The sequence below is a fragment of the Triticum urartu genome, chromosome 3 (genome assembly GCF_003073215.2).
Source record: "Triticum urartu cultivar G1812 chromosome 3, Tu2.1, whole genome shotgun sequence".
Taxonomy (NCBI): Eukaryota; Viridiplantae; Streptophyta; class Magnoliopsida; order Poales; family Poaceae; genus Triticum; species Triticum urartu.
In genome coordinates, this window is record NC_053024.1 from 158,718,152 (window position 1) to 158,738,990 (window position 20,839).

The 20,839-nt window shown below is 46.8% G+C and overlaps 2 protein-coding genes across 3 annotated transcripts in view; one reads left to right on the forward strand and one right to left on the reverse strand.

Moving 5' to 3' along the window:
* Nucleotides 1-3,518: 3,518 nt before the first annotated feature.
* Nucleotides 3,519-8,562, forward strand: LOC125543398 (50S ribosomal protein L27-like). 2 transcript variants are annotated; one of them, XM_048706728.1, is made up of 5 exons: nt 3,519-3,753; nt 5,297-5,369; nt 7,311-7,417; nt 7,528-7,649; nt 8,132-8,562. In XM_048706728.1, exons 3-5 carry the CDS (start codon nt 7,339-7,341, stop codon nt 8,366-8,368), a joined length of 438 nt encoding a protein of 145 aa, XP_048562685.1. In that variant the 5' UTR covers nt 3,519-3,753; nt 5,297-5,369; nt 7,311-7,338; the 3' UTR covers nt 8,369-8,562. The 2 variants fall into 2 exon arrangements, with proteins under 2 accessions (XP_048562685.1, XP_048562684.1); XM_048706727.1 differs by having other exon boundaries at nt 3,520-3,753; nt 7,320-7,417.
* A 555-nt stretch (nt 8,563-9,117) lies between these two features.
* Nucleotides 9,118-20,839, reverse strand: part of LOC125546747 (serine carboxypeptidase 1-like) — a 36,354-nt gene continuing 24,632 nt past the window's right edge. Inside the window, exons 14-16 of the mRNA XM_048710893.1 lie at nt 9,820-9,874; nt 9,456-9,501; nt 9,118-9,345 (exon numbers count right to left, since the gene is read on the reverse strand). Of these exons, the coding sequence (XP_048566850.1) occupies nt 9,262-9,345; nt 9,456-9,501; nt 9,820-9,874 (185 nt within the window). The 3' untranslated portion in view covers nt 9,118-9,261. The remainder of the gene's footprint in view (nt 9,346-9,455; nt 9,502-9,819; nt 9,875-20,839) is intronic.

A 20,839-nucleotide genomic window follows, 5' to 3' on the forward strand; every position in this document is an offset into this window, starting at 1 on the left:
GAGAAAAATCCAATTTGATACATGAAGATATAAAATTGCTATAAAATCATAAAACTAATATATTTTTACTAGAATCAAGCATATATTATTTTCCCTGTCATTGTTCCAAACCAAGTATCATGGAAGTTACAACGCAGAAAAAACATATTGAAATAGCATGCTAACCTCCAATGATCATGTGAAACGAGACTTTCGTGCATTTTTTGACGCAAAATCATCAATGAGGGTGTCAAGATCAATACTATCCAGCATATTCTTCTCAATGCAGCACATGGCCAATCCATTCAATCTTTCTTGAGACATCGTTGACCTCAAATAATTTTTCAATAGTTTCAATTTTGAGAAACTCCTTTCAGCTGATGCAACAGTCACAGGTACGGTCAAAATGATACGATAAGCAATTGAGACATTTAGATAACAATCCGCATCTCTAACAAACTCAAATATCTAATCCGCTGACATGAATGTGTTTGGCAATGTCATCTGCAGTACTTTTAGTTCAGAAACGAAATCATCTAGATCGACATCTGCTGACTTACCATGAGTGAATTTGTTGATAAAATTAGTGCAACATCTTCTTAGATCATTATCACCCAAATGTGCTCCCAAATGTCTTCAGTTCCTCAAATCTAGTAGTTAGGGAAGCAATTGCAACATCAATCATCACCAAAAAGTATTTAACTCTAAATGATTCCACCTCACTTGCTTGCGTTTCTTCATTCTGGTTATTTTCGTCATTGCCACTAATTTCATCAAACTGTCTTTTTCTAGTAATACGTCTCTTGACAGGAAACAAAGGTTGTACACCCATATCAATTGCAATAGATCTCGCAATATCCAGACTAGTTGCAAAGCCGTCATTTCTGTACTTCTTAAAATATGAGATGGCACCTTCAATCTGTTTAAGAGTAACATCAATGCACACAAACTTAGACTGCAACTTCTTACTCACCATGTTTACAGTGAACAAAATGTCATGCCAAATGACCATGCCAAGTAAAAATTCAAATTTCTCAAGTGCGCTAGCCAAAGATTTTGCGTCGCTCTTAGTCTTGGCGTCATCGGCAGAAGTTCTCTTCAATTCCAGTAATGCTTTTCTTAACTTGGGTGCTTGATATCTGATAGCCTGAACACTCTTTATTCAACTCTCCCATCGAGTGTTACACAAAGACTTAACTGTCATTTTTGGAACATGATCAAGCAATAGCTGCCATCTTTTAGTAGAGCTTGAAAACAATATATAAATTCTTTGCACAACACCAAAGAAGGTAACAGCTTTACCGCAAGATTTTGCTATATCACTAAGAGTAAGGTTCAGGCTATGACAAGCGCATGGCATGAATAATGCTCTTAGATTAGTTTCAAGTAGTCTGCTCTGTACCCCTTGGTGTTTTCCCTTCATGTTCGAACATTGCCATACCCTTGTCCACGAACATCTTTAACATCCAAACCAACAGATTTAAGTGAATCTATTAACACATTATAAAGTCCAAGTCCGGATGTATCATCCACCTTCAAGAACTCCAGAAAAAACTCCTCTATTTTTGTAGTAGTACTTGACATGTTTACGCACCTCACAATTAGAGTCATTTGTTCTTGATAGCTCACGTCAGGTGTACAGTCCAAGATGACAGAGAAATACCTTGCATCCTTAATTATCCTCAACAGAGAATATTTAACAGTGCGACCAAGAAGGGAAATCAACTCATTCTAAATATTATGGCCAAGATAATGATGATGGATTTCACTATTCTTAATGTGCCGAAGATGCTCTTGCATTACATGATCAAATTCTGCCATCATTTCAATTACTCCCAAAAAATTTCCGTTGTTATCTTGATATAATTTCTCATTCGATCCTCGAAAAGCCAGACTATGTTTAGCAAGAAATTTCACAGCAGCAACAATTCTAATTAAAACAAGTCTCCATCACTCCTTCTCCCTTGCAATCTCTTGTTGCATGTCTTTATCAATTGTTTCCTTCTTACTTAGCCTCAACCTTACCTCATTCCAAGTATTCATGTTAGTGATATGCTCAACACTATTCTCATGCAATTTGAGCTTCTCACTAAGATGTCCCCAATCCTTCAATCCCTCGGATGCTAGCAGACTTTTTCTTTTTCCAGATTTAAACATTTTGCAACAAAAGCAGTAGACTTTATTCACGTGTTTAGAGTACACTAACCACCTCCGATCACTGAACTCGCCATTCCTTAACTTTCTTGTGTAGTAATCATATGAAAAATGCCTGCCACTAATTTCATCTTCGGGAAACACAAGATTGTATTCCCTTATAGGTCCTTTTTCAATGAGAATATCTCTTGATTTATTGTCAAGAATATTCCAAGTTCTAGGATCATATATATCAAAAGAAGAACCCTGCTCATCTGCATTTCCAAGATTCTCATGGTCACTAAAATTTTCCGTGTGCTGATCGGCATCATTTTCCGCAGCATTATTTTTCTCGACATGATTTTCCTCAATGGCATTCTTAGTATCATCAGGTTTTTCTTAACCATTTATAATATATAATTGCTCTGAATTTGTAGCAGCACCAGGCCTCAAGACAAACATATCCATAGCGCCTTCCTGAGATTTAATCAACTTGTCTACTCTTTTCTTGTTGTTTCTTTTCTCACAGCCAAATATATGTTTTTTAGGTAACATGATTATGCTGCAAGCGAGAAACACGAATACAGTATCAGAGATTGAAGGTGTTATGTTTTTAGATGGGAAGTTTTAGAATTGAGATCACCGGAAAATATTCGCCTATAGATTAGGATTTATGAATAGATTGATCTGAGAATTATTACCTTCTGAATGATGATCTTGATCAGTTGATCTCTTCCTCGAATTCTTGCCGATTTGATCCCCAAACTCAGCTCCAGGTTCGATGCGGTGCGCTGGTGTCGGCGTCAGGCGGCGTGCTGCTGTGTCGATGCGTCTCCGTGCTCCTGTGTCGGTGCGTCTCCCTGGATTCCAGGCGAACGACAGGGCAACGTGCGTTGCCTGGGCTTGGTTGGGCAGGCCCTAGTGGTGGTTGCGTGCTGCTTGCTGGGTGGGCTCAGAGCTACCTAAGCTGGACGTTAGTCATTCTTTTTTTTTTCCACTAATCCGTAATATATAATATATATACTGCATATATACTATGGGTCCCCTTTTAGTCTGGGCCCCGGGCCGTCGCACCTCTCGCACTGGTCCAAAGCCGGCCCTGCTGTTGGAGATGCTCTTATAATCTGCCGCACTGATCTCGTAATACAGAAAAAAAAGGAAAAAGAAACGATACCACGTACGAAAAGAAGCGAGCCACAGAAAATTCGGCTAACGCTTAATTAGCCGATTAATCCGCCACAGTGCCACTTATATCTTGTGCGCTTAAACAGGAAACAATGCACACGCACAGAAAGAGCCCCGTTGCCAAAATTTTGGCGCTCGTTTTCTGCGCCCTTGCCACGCCAATAAATTGGCGAATATAGAAGAAGTATAGAACGAGGGCGTCTAGGGCGAGCCGGAGGAGCCAAAATTTTGGCCTCGATCCAAACTGCAGCCAAATCCCACCGGCGTGCCAATTTTTTGCCTGGGCAAGTGTTGGTAGTAAACCAAACAGCCTCTTGCTCGCCCGACTCACGCCGCCGCCCGACCCAAGACGCCGCCGCCGACCCTTCCCAAGACGCCGCCGCCGACTCCTCCCGAAGACGCCTCGACGCCTCGACGTCGGCGATCTCCTCCGGCATACTGGACTTCTCCCCGGTGGTTAGTAACCGCAGCCCCTCCCCTCCCCCCTCCTCTCCATGGCTGGCACCTCCCGCACGCCCTCCGTCCGCCTCGTCCTCACCGGCAAGCACGCCAAGAACGGCGTCTCCGACCCCCAGCTCCACATGTACCCTAACCCTACCCAGCTAGCTTGCCAAAAACGCCGTCCTCTTCTACCCTAACCCTAGCCGTCGAGATTGCCATAAGTTTGTGTGTTGAGGATAAATTGGCAGATTGTAAATCAACTTTTTCATTGTTGATTGTAATGGCAGTGTGGTGCAGCTTGTTAAATAGTGATTGTGATCTTGATATGTGCTGTGACCATGGAGCAAATTGGATGTTGGAACTGTTGTCTGTATGTGCTGTGACCATGGAGCAAATTTGATGTTGGAACGGTTGTCTGTATGTGCTGTGACCATGTGCTGATATGCCTGGTGCTTGCTTCTCTTTTGTATGGGTTGGTTGAATTTAACCAAAAGTTATCTGTTGTTGGATGATCTGCTGTATGTTGCATTTCCAGTGTGTAATTGGCAACTTGCAGTTGTTTAGCTGAATTTTGGAGTTACTATTGTTCTATATAATTCATTGGTCAAGTTTGACCGCTTGTTCTTTGCACTGCTGCTCCTAAAGTTAGAAGTTACCTGTTCTCTGGGAGACTATTGAATTCTCTTATTTTCAATTCTCTCAGAATTGTTTTGAATGGTTGAATAAGAGCCAAGTATGTGCTTTCTCGGGTGTCAGCCAGCCTAAACTTATCTTTGCTTGACTGTTTTGCTAATAAATTAATCTATCGGTGCAGTGGTATGTTCTATTTGAAATGGAAACTTATACTGTGCAGAATATTCTTCTGTTCGTTTTCTTGGTTGTTAGTAAATCATGGCGTCTTTCACTAGTTCTTTCAGAAGTAGGTTGCAGATTACAGGTTGGCCAGTTAGAAATTGCTTGAATGGGCCAATAAGGAAATATTTTTGGATCCCACAAGTCAATGTTGTATAGCAGAGAATGTTGATGCTTAGTGATCAGCCCAACACCTCACCTTATAAAATGGTGGTCAATTTCCTCCCGTCTCTGAACTACTGGGTCGCTTTGTAAAGTCTGTATTGACTCGCCAGAGTTTTGCCGCAGCTTTCGTTTCTGTTTACTGCTGTCTGATGTCGCTATGTGTAGAATCAAAGCCTTCACCTTCTCTGTTTGCTGCTGTTTGATGTGTAGAATCTAACATCTTGATTAGTGTAGTATCAGCAAGATACAGCTGTGCATATTTTGCAAATCTTTACACAGACATTCTTCAACTGGTATAACTTTCTCTGTATTTAGATTGATAGTATGTCTGGTCCTAACTGTTAGGCTGTGTCAAATGACAGTTCGCCAGATTATATAGATACTATGAGTTCATGTTTTGAGTCTGTACTTGATTGCAAATTGGAGTATTGCCTGAGCTGAAAGATATGATATGATGTAACCTGATTGGAATATACCTGATTTTCCCTGTTTCATTTTTAATTACTGATTGGGAGGTTCTGATATGTTCTTATTTTGACAGTCATCAGCCTGGGTTCTTGTTGGGGTGGACGAGTTGCCTCCATCTTGGGATCCAATTGTCACGCCTAAGTTCGGTAATTTACACAAGCTTTTTGGCCTCTAGACCTTGTTTCTTAAGTCTTAATCGAAGTACTATGTCCTACTTGATAGCTCTTGTAGTCTTATCATTCTGTCCTCATGATATGAAATCCATACCTTGTTTTGAAAGTCTTAACCGAAGTACTATATCCTACTTGATGGCTCTTGTAGTCTTAATCATATATATACATATATTAATTACCGAACAAGTGGCCAGGGGATATTGTTTCTGAAACAGAGCCGTTGTTTCAGGAAGTTATGACGGGGTCAGCAGACGCGGTTTGTTAGATCTAATGGCTGTTAGTGCTCGCATCGAACGGACCTCGGTGCGGCGGATAATTCTAATACATCCGCCGGCCGGCGCCTAGCGCCGCCCTTTATGTTTCTGAAAATTAAGAAAACTATGGGAAATGATTAGCATCACCCGACAGATAACGACCTATGCGTCGTCCGCCTCCGTGGCTGTTGGATCTGATTTTAATCAAATGGCTAGGAGCAACGTATTACCCAGACTAGGTTCCACAACTGAGTCATTGTTGTAATTTCCCCCACCGCAACAACTGGTGTGTTGTGGGATCTGGATCTGGGTCTCCACGAGAGCAGTGATCACCCATGCTCCTCCCAAGCTTCCCGTCAAGGCGGCGCCTCCTCGCGCTGCTTCGACCGCCGCCGACGAGTCGCCCGCCTCCATCATGAACGTCGACCGTCACGGTGCGACCGAACTCAAGCTGCATCTGCCGTCCCGGGGAAGCATCGGTGTCCGCGTCCACCGCTAGGAGCTACGTTCATGTCCCGCCATCCCGAGGGAGCATCAACCTTTCTTTCGGTCGACGTGGTCGCTGCTTGCTGGTAGCTACAACGAATTCCTGCAACAAGGTCTCTGTTGCAAGACCTCTGTTACAAAACAAATTAAATTCCAACGAGGCCTCTGTCGTCAAAAATTATTGCAGCAAGACATCTGTTGAAAAAAACTGTAACACGACATCTGTTGTAAAAATAATCTGCAACTTGAACTATGTTGCAAAATTTTCCGCAACATAATCCATGTTGCGGAAATTTTCTGCAACATGACGTGTGTTGCAGTGATATAAAGTGACCCTCCATCGCTCCATTCGTCAGATCGAACAGCTTGCGAGGCGGCGGATCTTTCAAAATGATCCACGAAAACTATGACTAAATGGGCTGCGCCATGACCGGCCCACTTAGGTTTGCCCAGCAGCGTAGGAACGAGGTCTCGTCCTCGTCTCGCTCCACCAAGGCGACGATCCATTCCCTGACGCATCTGTGCACAAGCGCGCCGCCGCTGCCGGGAGCCGCCTCCACCTCCATCGCCTGTCGCCTCAGCTCTTCCCCCGTCCGCAAGCAAGGTATCTTCCCCGGCCAACTCTCCTCGGTCTTCCCCCGTCCTCAATTGCTTGCTGCCGCTGCTATTGCTGCCTCCCGTGCTGTGCCCCCCCCCCCGCGTCCCACCACATCTCAGTAAATGTCCAAAATACCATTTCTGTTCGGTTAACCCCCCTCACCAAAAGTATTAACATAGCAGAACATAGGTTAGCGGAGCCCTTTTGGACATTTATAGGTTGTCTCTCTAGCTTAGTAAAATTAGAGCAACGTATTGTAAAAACTACTCCATCCATTCCTAAATATAAGACCTTTTAGGGATTCCACTATAGAGTACATAGGGAGCAAAATGAGTGAATCTACACTACAAAGTATGGTCTATATACATCTGTATGTAGTTCATAGTGAAATCCCTAAAAGGTCTTATATTTAGGAACGAAGGGAGTAATCACCATGGAATGCAGAAAAAGGCACAATGCATGAGTATAATTTGTTTTTTGTCCACAGTACTTTATTAATGTCTACTCCCTCCGTTCCGAAATAGAGGGGTCAACTATTTTGGAACGGAGGGAGTATATTTGAGAGAATCCTTATAGTGACTACAGGTAAACCGTGGCAAGCAAGATGGCCCTCTCATCAGTTTTCAGGAGAGTAAACATCAAAGAACTGATCTCAAATGTTCCAGTGTACACTAGCTCAACAGGTAATGAGCTTAAGCTTTAGACAGTCTGTGACATAAAAGTTTAGAATTTATATCTTCTTCCTTTTCTGGGCCAGTGGCCTGATCCTTATTTTGTATGTACTTAATTCCAGAGACATCTGGAGGAATGAGCTTGGTGTTTAGGCGTTGGGCCACAAAAAAGACTGCTGGGTCAACGAAAAATGGCCGCGACTCTAACCCCAAGTATCTGGGTGTTAAGAAATTTGGTGGAGAGGTACCATCTTCAAGTGCTCCTCATGGTTTTGATGTTTCTTCTTGTTCATGGCCTTGAACCAGATTAGCTGAATAATTTCCTAAATTACATGAAAATAGCTAATACTTTTGCCCAAATGATAAGTGCCACACGTTTGGCACGAAGTAACACCACCCAGACCTTTTTTACATGAAAGTTACCAAACGAAAAAAAACTCCAAAAAAACTGAAACTTGCCATCCAAACAGAAAGTTGCCATGCTTCACAACTAAAGTTGCCATCCTCGGGTAACTAAACTTGTCATAAAAAACATCAGGGCGGAATTGCTTCATGCCACACATGTGGCACTTATCAGGGTCCTACTTTTGATATTTTGGCATCTGCTTTAATCATACCATACATCGTAACATTGGTAGTCGCTGTACTCATCTCATTATTATAGCCAAAAAAAGGAAAATGATCTCATACCGCTCTCCAACGTTTACACTTGTTTTATTTTTCCAGAAAGTGGAACCAGGAAACATAATCGTACGACAAAGAGGAACCCGCTTCCATCCTGGGAACTATGTTGGCATGGGGAAGGATCACACTATCTTCTCTCTGAAGGAAGGCCATGTGTGGTTCGAGCGGAATAAACTGACTGGCAGGAAATGGATTCATGTTGAACCTGTAGCTGGGCACACTCTCCACCCTGTTTACGCCAATGGTTCAGCCACTGCAGCTGACATGGAGCTACTGTAGTGTTGATGTGTGCGTGGGTTGCAGTGACAAGTTGCTGATAGCCTACTGGGCATGGCTCTGCTGTTTTGCTCCGACATGGATACCTTCCATAAATGAACTTGTTCTAGTGAAAATGTTTCTGGGCTAGGATGATTGCAGTAAGTAACTTCAGTGTGTTTCTGATGTCATTTTAAGTATCCATTCTGCACGAGACATTGAAGGTTCACTTGTGTAATTTGTTTGCTCGTATAGTCGTATGCTGCTGCTTTTCTCCAAAATCAACAGCGTACCCTGCTGTTTGGTCTATTCTAAAGTTCGCATATATACTGACTTGTGATTCATTGTGGTTGCTGTTGCCGGCAAACCATATGAACAGCTCGCCACATCACCACATGGTGCCTGATGGCCATAGCAGGTGCTGCCCGCTGCTGAACTTCCAAGTGATTGTCTGTGTTGACTGCGTTCTGATTGTGTCCTCCCACATGGGGTGCCTGATGGCCATAGCAGGTGCTGCCCGCTGCTGAACTTCCAAGTGATTGTCTGTGTTGACTGCGTTCTGATTGTGTCCTTTTGGGAGGAACTGTATGGGTTGTTGTAGCTGAAACCTTGGTTGCTAGTATTTCTCTAGATCATCATGATATTTCTTTCTGCAGTAGCTTTCTGAGTCGCCGGTGTAATGTTTTCTGGTAGAATGCTAATGTCCAGTTTTATGTCTACTTCACCTGCTTTTCTGGTGTTTCTAACGCTCAGCAAGAGAATGTACGCGGAAATTTATCAGAGCCTTGGATTGTTTATTGGTTTTCACACTGAAAACAGGCACAGGTACAGTCTTTATCAAAATCTACAATAAAAACAGCTAGGAAAAAAAATAAGATGCATGTCTACAAAATTTGATTGTTTCATTTAGATCAATTTTAGATCTTTTCTCCAAACAGCCAGTGGGTGTAGAATGCCAGCGATTCTTTGGGCTTGTACTCAGGAACAGTGTGTCCAGATCCCTGAAACATGGTGCTTGTCAGAAAACCTCAGCCATATAATAAACTCTTGTCGATTTAAGTTTGTGTCTCTACAACATTCTCCAGATGGACTTCAAAGCTTGCTTACATGCCTTTATGGTGAGGAAGGTGAGATTGTGATCATAGCCTTGTGTATATCTGCGGTCGCATAAAGCAGGGAACTTAAATCAGTTCAGATAAATGTTTTTTTATGTTTTGTTAATCCTAGCATGAAGTCCAAAACAGCTAAGGACCGGGCAACTCTACTTCACTAATGAGACGAGGCAAAACATTTGCCTCCGTTTCAAAAAAATAGTGATAAAAACATGCATGCTAGTTATGTTAGACAGAGTTCTTGTCATCTATCAATTGGCGCATCAGATGGCAGATATATAACTAAATCAGAAACATATGTGAATGGTGAATAATCAAGGAGAAAGATGTACAGTTGTAGAGAAAAATGGTAGAACATCATACCCAGCAACTTGACCCCCAAAGTGCCATGGTCGCCATGAATTGACAACTCGGTAGCTGATAGGAGACTAGGGTTTTGCCTGCCTAGGGCGTAGGCTGTAGGGGAACGAGGGAGGTGGGCGAGGGCTGGAGCGCGGCGGCCGGCGGCGGGGCGCCGTCCTTGCGGTTCGGCGGCGGCGGCGCAAGCAGGAGGCGGCTAGGGTTTTAGGGTTCAGGCTCCTCTGGGAGCCGGGCAACAGAATAGTCTTATTGCTTAAATCTGAAAATAGTCTTACAACTTGTATATATAACCACGATCTGAAAATAAAACTAAGATAACTTGCGGCCTAAGCCTGCCCGGTGGGCCTCCTACGGCTGTAGGCCCGGCCGGTCATACCATCTCTCCCCGCCTGCGCAAACAGCTCGTCCTCGAGCTGAAAATCTGGATAGTGTTGGCGGAACTCCTCCCGCTGCTCCCAAGTAGCATCCTCTTCAGAAAGTCCACCCCACTGGATCAACACGTACCAGGAGCCACGACGCAGCTAAGCCTTCAACGCCTTGGCCGGCTCCGGAAGTAGGCGACCGTCAGCAACCGGCGGTAGAGTGGGGGAAACCGCCGGTGGCTCTCCACGGAAGGGCTTGAGTAAACCCACATGGAAGACATCATGGATCCGTGCACCCGCCGGAAGCTGAAGACGGTAAGCCACCTTCCCAATGCGTTCCAGGATAGCAAAGGGACCGGCATAACGAGGACCCAGCTTCCTCTTCGCACGGGGGTCCAGGGACTGCGTAGAGCGATGAAGTAGACGCAGTCAGACCCAATCCCCACCGCGAACTCCACCTCGCGATGATTGCCGTCGTAGTAGTGTTTGGCCAACTGTTGGGCCTGGAGGAGGCGTTGCCGGACTTCTGCCAACATCTCGTCACGGTTCCGCAGAAGAACCCCGGCCGCCTCGGTCCGCGCCAGGGCCGGATCAACCGGAAGAATCAACGGTGGTGGCCGGCCATACACCACCTCAAACGGCGTCGCACGGAGGGCGGAGTGATAAGAGGTGTTGTAGCAGTACTCCGCCCATGATAGCCAGTCGACCCATGCGCGAGGGCGATCACCTGTGACACAACGCAAATACATGGCAATCACCTTGTTAACGACCTCAGACTGGCCGTCGGTCTGAGGATGGAAGGCTGTGCTCAGGCGGAGCTTAACGCCTGCCAGCCGGAAGAGGTCGCGCCAGACATGTCCAGTGAACACGGGATCCCGATCACTGACGATCGAGGATGGAAACCCGTGGAGACGGACAATACCGTCGAAGAAGGCCCGAGCAACAGATGCTGCCGTGTAAGGATGCCCGAGCGCGATGAAGTGGGCATACTTGGAGAAGCGATCGACCACCGTGAGAATGACGTACTTGCCGCCCACTTTGAGGAGGTCCTCGATGAAGTCCATGGAAATGTTCGCCCAGACCTGGGACGGCACCTCCAACGGCTGGAGCAACCCAGCCGGCCGAAGCGTCTCCGTCTTGTTGCGCTGGCAGGTCACACACGACCGCACCCAGTCACGAACCAGGGCATGATCACCTGAAATGTAGAAGTCGGCGCGGAGACGATGGAGCGTCTTCTGCACACCCTCATGGCCCGCCGAGTGAGCGAGGTGCAACACCTGGTGATGAAGATCATCATGCGCCGGGACGAAAACTCGGCGCCCATGTAGCAGCAGGCCGTCGGTGAGGCGCCACGGCGCATCCAGCTCCCCCGCAGCGAGCTGCTGCTGCAAGAGAAGCGCGTCGGCCGCCGCAGCCGTCGCCCGCCGGATGTCGGCGAAGAGCGCGAAAGAGGGCCCGGTGATGATGTAGAAGGCCGCTCCCTCAGCTGACCCATCGTCAGTGTCGGCGTCACGCCGAGATAGGGCGTCGGCGACCGTGTTAAGGCGACCCGGACGGTATTCGACAGTGAAGTCAAACCCGAAGAGCTTACTGATCCACTGGTGCTGCGGTACGGTCGAGAGCCTCTGATCCAGCATGAACTTGAGGCTGTAGTGGTCCGTCCGGATCCGAAAGGAGCGACCCCAAAGATAGGGCCGCCAATGATGCACCGCCTGCACCAAGCCAATGAGCTCACGCTCATAGGCCGCCAGCTTAAGATGGCGGGCGGCAAAGGGCCGACTGAAGAATGCGAGGGGTCCATCGCCCTGATGAAGGACCGCACCGAAACCCGCACCTGAGGCGTCGCAGTCAACGGTGAACGGTAGGTCGAAATCAGGCATCTGCAGGACGGGACCTGTCGTGAGAGCCCCCTTAAGGGCCTCGAACGCGATGGTGGCCTCCGCATCCCAAGAGAAGGCGTCGCGACGGAGAAGGCGCGTGAGCGGGGCCGCGATGACACCAAACTCCCGGATGAATTACCGGTAGTATCCCGCAAGGCCCAAAAAGCCGCGGAGAGCCCTGGATGACCGCGGAATCGGCCAGGCGGTGACGGCCGCCACCTTGTCGGCGTCCATGGCCACTCCCTCGGCTCGAGATGACGTGGCCCAGGTGTAACACCCTCGATGCGACTATATCTCCCACGTGTCGAGGCACGACTTAGAGGCATAATCACATTGAAGGCATATGTCGCAAGTTAGGCAATCTTCATCACAACCCATGTAATATAGATAATAAAAGGGGAGATAACATAGTTGGCTTACACTCGCCACGTCAATCAAGTACATAAATAACATTACATAATCCAAACACTCATGGCCCGACTACGGCGCCAAAATAAAAGATAACCCAACATGCGACACGGTCCCAATCACCCCCAACTGGGCACCACTACTGATCATAAGGAAAGGAAACATAGTAACGTTGAGAGTCTTCGTCGAACTCCCACTTGAGCTCAAACGCGTCTCCTGGAGCGGAATCATCAGGCCCTGCATCTGGTGTAATAGTAATCTGTGAGCCACAGAGACTCAGCAATCTCGCGCCCTCGCGATCAAGACTATTTAAGCTTATAGGTATGGGAAGGTAAATATGTGGAGCTGCAGCAAGCGACTAGCAAATATGGTGGCTAACATACGCAAATGAGAGCGAGAAGAGAAGGCAAAGCACGGGCGAGAATCTAGAGAGCAACCTGCGCAAACATTACTCCAACACCGTGTCCACTTCCCGGACTCCGCCGAGAAGAGGCCATCACGGTAACACACTCATTTGATTCATTTTAATTAAGTTAAGGTTCAAGTTATCTACAACCGGACATTAACAAATTCCCATCTGCCCATAACCGCGGGCACGACTTTCGAAAGTTCAAATCCCTGCAGGGGAGTCCCAACTTAGCCCATGACAAGCTCTCATGGTCAACGAAGGAATAGACCTCCTCCCAAGACGTTCCGATCAGACTCGGTATCTCTGTAATTCAAGACACTTCGACAAGTTAAAACAAGACCAGCAACACCGCCCGAATGTGCCGACAAATCCCGATAGGACCTGCACATATCTCGTTCTCAGGGCACACTCAGATGAGCCAGACGTCGGGTAGGCCAGCCCAGAGTTTCCCCTGGTAGCCCCGGACATCGCTCGGTTGGACCAACACTCAGAGGAGCACTGGCCCGGGGGGGCTAAAATAAGATGACCCTCAGGCTCCGGAAACCCAAGAGAAAAGAGGCTAGGTGGCAAAAGGTAAAACCAAGGTTGGGCATTGCTGGAAAAGCTTTAATCAAGGCGAACTATCAAGGGGTTCCCATTATAACCCAACCGCTTAAGGAACGCAAAATCCGGGAACATAACACCGATATGACGGAAACTAGGGCGGCAAGAGTGGAACAAAACACTAGGTGAGAGGCCGAGCCTTCCACCCTTTACCAAGTATATAGATGCATTAAGATAACAAGATAATATAATGATATCCCAACAAGTAAATAAATGTTCCAACAAGGAACGGTCTTCAATCTTCACCTGCAACTAGCAACGCTATAAGAGGGGCTGAGCAAAGCGGTAACATAGCCAATCAACGGTTTGCTAGGACATGGTGAAGGAAATATGCCCTAGAGGCAATAATAAAGTTATTATTTATTTCCTTATATCATGATAAATGTTTATTATTCATGCTAGAATTGTATTAACCGGAAACATAATACATGTGTGAATACATAGACAAACAAAGTGTCACTAGTATGCCTCTACTTGACTAGCTCGTTAATCAAAGATGGTTATGTTTCCTAACCATGAACAATGAGTTGTTATTTGATTAACGGGATCACATCATTAAGTGAATGATCTGATTGACATGACCCATTCCATTAGCTTAGCACCCGATCGTTTAGTATGTTGCTATTGCTTTCTTCATGACTTATACATGTTCCTATGACTATGAGATTATGCAACTCCCGTTTGCCGGAGGAACACTTTGTGTGCTACCAAACGTCACAACATAACTGGGTGATTATAAAGGAGCTCTACAGGTGTCTCCAAAGGTAAATGTTGGGTTGGCGTATTTCGAGATTAGGATTTGTCACTCCGATTGTCGGAGAGGTACCTCTGGGCCCTCTCGGTAATGCACATCACTTAAGCCTTGCAAGCATTGCAACTAATGAGTTAGTTGCAGGATGATGTATTACATAACGAGTAAAGAGACTTGCCGGTAACGATATTGAACTAGGTATTGGAATACGGACGATCGAATCTCGGGCAAGTAACATACCGATGACAAAGGGAACAACGTATGTTGTTATGCGGTCTGACCGATAAAGATTTTCGTAGAATATGTAGGAGCCAATATGAGCATCCAGGTTCCGCTATTGGTTATTGACCGGAGACATGTCTCGGTCATGTCTACATTGTTCTCGAACCCGTAGGGTCCGCACGCTTAAGGTTACGATGACAGTTATATTATGAGTTTATGCATTTTGATGTACCGAAGTTTGTTCGGAGTCCCGGATGTGATCACGGACATGACGAGGAGTCTCGAAATGGTCGAGACATAAAGATTGATATATTGGAAGCCTATGTTTGGATATCGGAAGTGTTCCGGGTGAAATCGGGATTTTACCGGATTACCGGGAGGTTACCGGAACCCCCCGGGAGCTATATGGGCCTTAATGGGCCTTAGTGGAAGAAGAGGAGAGGCAGCCCGGGCTGGACCGCGCGCCCCTCCCCCCTAGTCCGAATAGGACAAAGAGAGAGGGGGCCGACGCCCTCCTCCTTCTCTCTCTCTTTTCCCACCTCGCGAGTCCTATTCCAACTAGGATTGGGGGAGAAGTCCTACTCCCGGAGGGAGTAGGACTCCTCCTGGCGCGCCCTATGTGGCCGGCCGGCCTCCCCCTCTTGGTCCTTTATATACGGAGGCAGGGGCACCCCAGAGACACAAGTTGATCCACGTGATCTTATTCTTAGCCGTGTGCGGCGCCCCCTGCCACCATAGTCCTCGATAATATTGTGGCGGTGCTTAGGCGAAGCCCTGCGACAGTAGTACATCAAGATCGTCACCACGCCGTCGTGCTGACGGAACTCTTCCCCGACACTTTGCTGGATCGGAGTCCGGGGATCGTCATCGAGCTGAACATGTGCTAAAACTCGGAGGTGCCGTAGTTTCGGTGCTTGATCGGTCGGGCCGTGAAGACGTACGACTACATCAACCAAACGCTTCTGTTGTCGATCTACAAGGGTACGTAGATCACACTCTCCCCCTCTCGTTGCTATGCATCACCATGATCTTGCGTGTGCGTAGGAATTTTTTTGAAATTACTATGTTCCCCAACACATGGTGTGTTAGAGGTTTGACATGGCAATTTGGGAGGCTTGAAAGCAAGTGGTAGGCATCGTAGCATTGGCATAGCAAAAGAGCGAGCAAACTAGCATAGCAAAGATATTAGTGATTTCGAGGGTATGATCATCTTGCCTGCACAGTTGTCAGAGTTGACTGGATCCTCGAAGGCAAACTCAACGTGCTCGCCGTTAGCGAACTCGTCTCCCGGCTCTTCCCAAACAAGACAAACAAGCAACAAGGACACAATCAACCACGTGCAAGGATCAAGCAATATGATGCAATGATGATATGCTATGCGGGATGCGATGCGGGATGCATATGCGAGATGTGACAGGAAAAGCAAGAACCTGGCCTCAACTTGGAAATCCAAGTGTGCCACTGGAAAGATGAGAAGAAATCTCTTGAAAACGATATAAAGAACGCCGGAATCGGAGTTACGGTTTGGAAATGGCAAGCGATTCAAAATTGGCACCGGTCTGCGATTTACAGCAAGTAGCCATCTAAATGCAATGAGATGAACATGCTACAGCACCCAAACATGGCATAAAAATACATGGCAGGGATGCATACAAGATGTTTAACAAAATTCTAGCACTGAGCTACGGCCAATTCATCCATTAACAGGTTCAAACAAGCATGGCAAAAATGCATATGGCAAACAGATCTCAGACTTAGTGAAATTAACACTTGTCTGGAATTTCAGATCAGGTAGCACTCTTCGGAGCCACGAAACTACAAGCTACAGGACCTTAACATGGCAAAGTAAAGCATGACATGGAGCTACTCAAAGAGCTTAAAAAAAATCCCTTAGTGACCTTGAGCCAAAAGGGATCAGAAAATACAATTGCAAGCATGTGAACATGGCAAAAAACATAATCAGTTTACAGACTTAGTGAAAACTGGCACATGCTGAAACATAACTCAAGTAGGCATGTTTACGAGCTCGATGCACTCACTACGGTGCAATTCATGAAAAGCTAAGCATACATCTATCAAGAACACACAAAAATTAAATCTAGGCATGGCAAGAACAATAGCATAGCATGCACGGATCAACTACAACATCATCGGCAAAATTGCAAACAAGTTGACAATCTGCCCAGATTCACAAAGTAGCAAAAGTAGAGTTCGATTGACTCAAGCTAGGATGCTACATAATTGCAAACAAGGACATGGATGGATAGAGCATTACAATATTAACAAAACATCCGTACTAATCATCCTCAAAAGAGGCACGGATCACTAGGAAACAACATGAACATATGGCATTATGAGACAAACAGCTCAAGGACTTGGTGGAATTGCTAAGTCCCTGAAAACAGAATTAACAAGTGCACCACTTTGCAAACTTGTGCTAGTCACCACACACATCACAAAAATACATGGGCTGCACCTCTGGAAAGATGACAAAACCCTTAACAAAACATATGTAGAACTCATGGGTATATCATGCACACATTAATCATGGCAAAAATGACAAAAAGGTAAATGGAGCAGCAGATCTGACAATTATCTCAAGTAGCCCTCTTCCAACAGCATTTCGGGCATCAAGATGAACTCAAATGAAAATGATGCAATGGAATGAAATGATGTACTCGCTAAGTTGAAAATTTTGATATGCTATATGCCGAAAATGGAGCTACAGATGCAAAGTTACGGCATGACGAACATGGGTACTTGAAACAGGAAAATGTCGGGGACTTAGTAGAAATCGACCTCCGGATCTAGGGTTTGATGGCACGCGAAACGAGACGGCGGCGCGCGCACTCCGTCGAGCCGGTGGTGGCCGGGACCGGTGAGGAGAGGGCCGGGGAGGTCGGGCGGCGGCGGATCCGGTCGCTCCTCGACTGGATCTGGCCGGAGGAGGTGAGGCGAGGCCGAGGCCGAGGCGACGGCGTGGTCGGCGAGGCGCGGCCGGGCGGCGGAGGTCGGCGATGGCGGCGGCGGCCGGCGACCGGGCGTCACGGGGAAGAGGACGGCGGCGCGGGCGAGCTCCTCTGGCCCGTGCGCGGTCGCGGGCGGGCCGGCCACGGGCCGCGGCGGGCCCGCGCGGTGCGGTGAAGTGGGCACGGGCGGTGGCCAATGGGAGGAGGACACGTGGCGGCGGACGGACGTGGAGGACGTGTCCGTCAGCGGGGAGTTTGTCCGGCGGGCGCGATGAGGAGTGGATCTAGGGTTTTTGGGAGGAAGGAGAAGGAGATTTTCGGGGGATCTTTAAATAGGCATAGGAGGAGTTAGGAGAGTCCAAATGAGGTGCGGTTTTCGGCCACGCGACCGTGATCGAGCGCTCTAGATGATGGAGCAGGTTTAGGTGGGTTTTGGGCCAAATTGGAGGGGTGTTGGGCTGCAACACACACGAGGCCTTTTTGGTCCCTCGGTTAACCGTTGGAGTATCAAACGAAGTCCAAATGATACGAAACTTGACAGGCGGTCTATCAGTAGTAAACCAAGGCCGCTTGGCAAGTCTTGGTCTAATCCGGAAATGTTTAATCCCCACACATGAAAGAAAGGTAGAAGTGACCGCCGGAGGAGAACGAAGCGCCGGAATGCAAAACGGACAACGGGGAAAATGCTCGAATGCATGAGATGAACACGTATGCAAATGCCATGCACATGATGACATGATATGAGATTCATGACAACGATAGCAACACACGGAGACAAAAACCCGAACCCGAGAAAATAAAATAACTTAACGCCGGAAACGGCAAGAGTTGGAGTACAAATTGGGAAAGTTACATCCGGGGTGTTACAACACTCCACCACTACGAAAGGATCTTGTCCCGAGATCTAGGACTGAAAGAACGCCGGGTACTCAGAACAGAGGTGATCCTCAGGTTCCCAGGTAGCTTCACGGTCGGAATGGTGTGACCACTTGACTTTGAGAAATTTGATTGACTTATTGCGAGTCTTGCGTTCAGTCTCTTCAAGAATAGCATCTGGGTGCTCACGATAGGAAAGATCTTCTTGGAGCTCAATGTCCTCGAAGTTGACGGTGCGGTCAGGCGTCTTGAAGCACTTTCGAAGCTGAGAGACATGGAACATGTCATGAACATTTGCAAAGTTTGAAGGAAGCTCGAGTTGATAGGCGAGGTCGCCTCTCTTGCTGACAATCTTGAAAGGTCCCACGTATCTAGGGGCAAGCTTCCCTTTGATACCGAAGCGACGAGTACCTTTAATAGGAGAGACGCGGAGGTAAACATGATCTCCAATCTCGAAAGCCAAATCACGGTGCTTACTATCATAGTAGCTCTTCTGACGGGATTGGGCTACTTTGAGGTTATCACGAATGACTTTGCACATTTCTTCTGCCTCTGCGATTAAGTCATTACCCAAGAGTTGACGTTCACCGGTTTCAGACCAGTTGAGAGGGGTACGGCACTTCTGCCATACAGAATTTCAAATGGGGCCTTGCCCGAACTTGCTTGAAAACTGTTGTTGTAGGAGAATTCAGCATAAGGAAGACAATCCTCCCACTTCATGCTGAAGGAGATCACACAAGCCCTGAGCATATCTTCAAGAATCTGGTTGACACGCTCAACTTGACCGCTAGTTTGAGGATGGAAAGCTGTGCTGAAGCGGATGTTGGTGCCCATGGCCTTCTGGAAAGAATCCCAAAACTTCAAGGTAAAGATGCTGCCATGGTCTGAAGAGATCACTTGTGGAATACCGTGCAGAGAGACAATACGAGAGGTATAGAGTTCCGCCAATTGAGCTGCAGTGATCGACTCTTTGATAGGCAGAAAGTGAGCCACTTTAGTGAGTTTGTTGATGACAATGAATATAGCATCATTGCCACGCTTGGACTTTGGAAACCCAGTCACGAAGTCCATTTCAATGTGGTCAAACTTCCATTCTGGAATGGCAAGAGGTTGGAGGAGACCCGCTGGCCTTTGGTGTTCTGCCTTCACTCTTCTGCAGACATCACATTCATTCACGAATTGAGCGATCTCGCGCTTCATTCGAGTCCATCAATAAGGTTGCTTGAGGTCCTGATACATCTTCGTGCTCCCAGGGTGGATGGAGAGGAGAGAATTGTGAGCCTCGTTCATGATCACTTTACGGAGGTCACCTTTGGGTACAACAATACGATCCTCGAAGAAGAGAGTATCCTTGTCATCAAGGCGGTAGCACTTGTACTTGGATTGACTCTTGGCAATCCCAATCTTCACCTTTTTCACCATAGCATCAAGAAGCTGGGCTTGGCGAATCTGGTCTTCCAAGGTAGGAGAGACTAGAAGGTTGGCGAGGAAACCTTGAGGAACAACTTGCAGGTTAAGTTTGCGGAAAGCTTCACAAAGCTCGGGTTGATAAGGCTTAAGAATCAGACTGTTGCAATAAGCTTTCCTGCTCAAAGCGTCAGCAATCACATTGGCCTTGCCTGGAGTACACTCGATACTCGGATTATACTCTTGAATCATTTCGACCCATCGAGTTTGCCTAAGGTTGAGATTAGGCTGAGTGAAGATGTACTTGAGACTCTTGTGATCAGTGAAAATGTCCACTTTTCTTCCCAATAAGAGATGTCTCCAAGTCAAAAGAGCATGCACAACTGCCGCCAACTCGAGATCATGAGTGGGGTAGTTCTTCTCATTAGGCTTCAACTGGCGAGAGGTATAAGCAACAACTTTCTTCTCTTGCATCAATACTGCGCCAAAACCTTGGAGAGAGGCATCACAAAAGACCTCATACGGCTTGGATTCATCAGGCGGAGTCAGAACTGGAGCAGTGATCAATTTCTCTTTCAAAGTGTTGAAAGCAATGTCACACTCCGGAGACCAAACGTACTTGACGTGCTTCTGGAGAAGATTAGAGAGAGGCTTCGCGATCTTAGAAAAGTTTTCAACGAATCTTCGGCAGTAGCTTGCGAGACCGAGGAAGCTACGGAGTTGCTTCACGTTATGAGGAGGTTCCCAATTCACAATTGCAGACACCTTCTCAGGATTCACGGCAATACCCTTGGCAGAGATGATATGACCAAGATAAAGAACCTCATCGAGCCAAAATTCACACTTGGAGAACTTGGCGTAGAACTGATGTTCCCTGAGCTTATCGAGTACCAAACGCAAGTGCTTGGCATGATCTTCCTTGTTCTTCGAGAAAACCAGAATGTCGTCAAGATAGACCAAAACGATGTCATTGGTGTAGGCGTTGAAGATGAAGTTCATCATGCGAGAGAAAGTCGGAGGAGCGTTGACGAGGCCAAAAGACATGACAGTGTATTCATATGAACCATAGCTTGTCCTGAAAGCCGTCTTGGGAATATCTTGCTCACGGATTCGAATCTGATGATAACCCATACGGA

Bases quoted from the DNA above. Each gene is read 5' to 3' on its own strand.
- LOC125543398 (XM_048706728.1), top strand. From the start codon at position 7,339: ATGGCCCTCTCATCAGTTTTCAGGAGAGTAAACATCAAAGAACTGATC. The intron at 7,418-7,527 runs GTAATGAGCTTA...ACTTAATTCCAG, and splicing joins AGTGTACACTAGCTCAACAG to AGACATCTGGAGGAATGAGC. The intron at 7,650-8,131 runs GTACCATCTTCA...TTATTTTTCCAG, and splicing joins TTAAGAAATTTGGTGGAGAG to AAAGTGGAACCAGGAAACAT.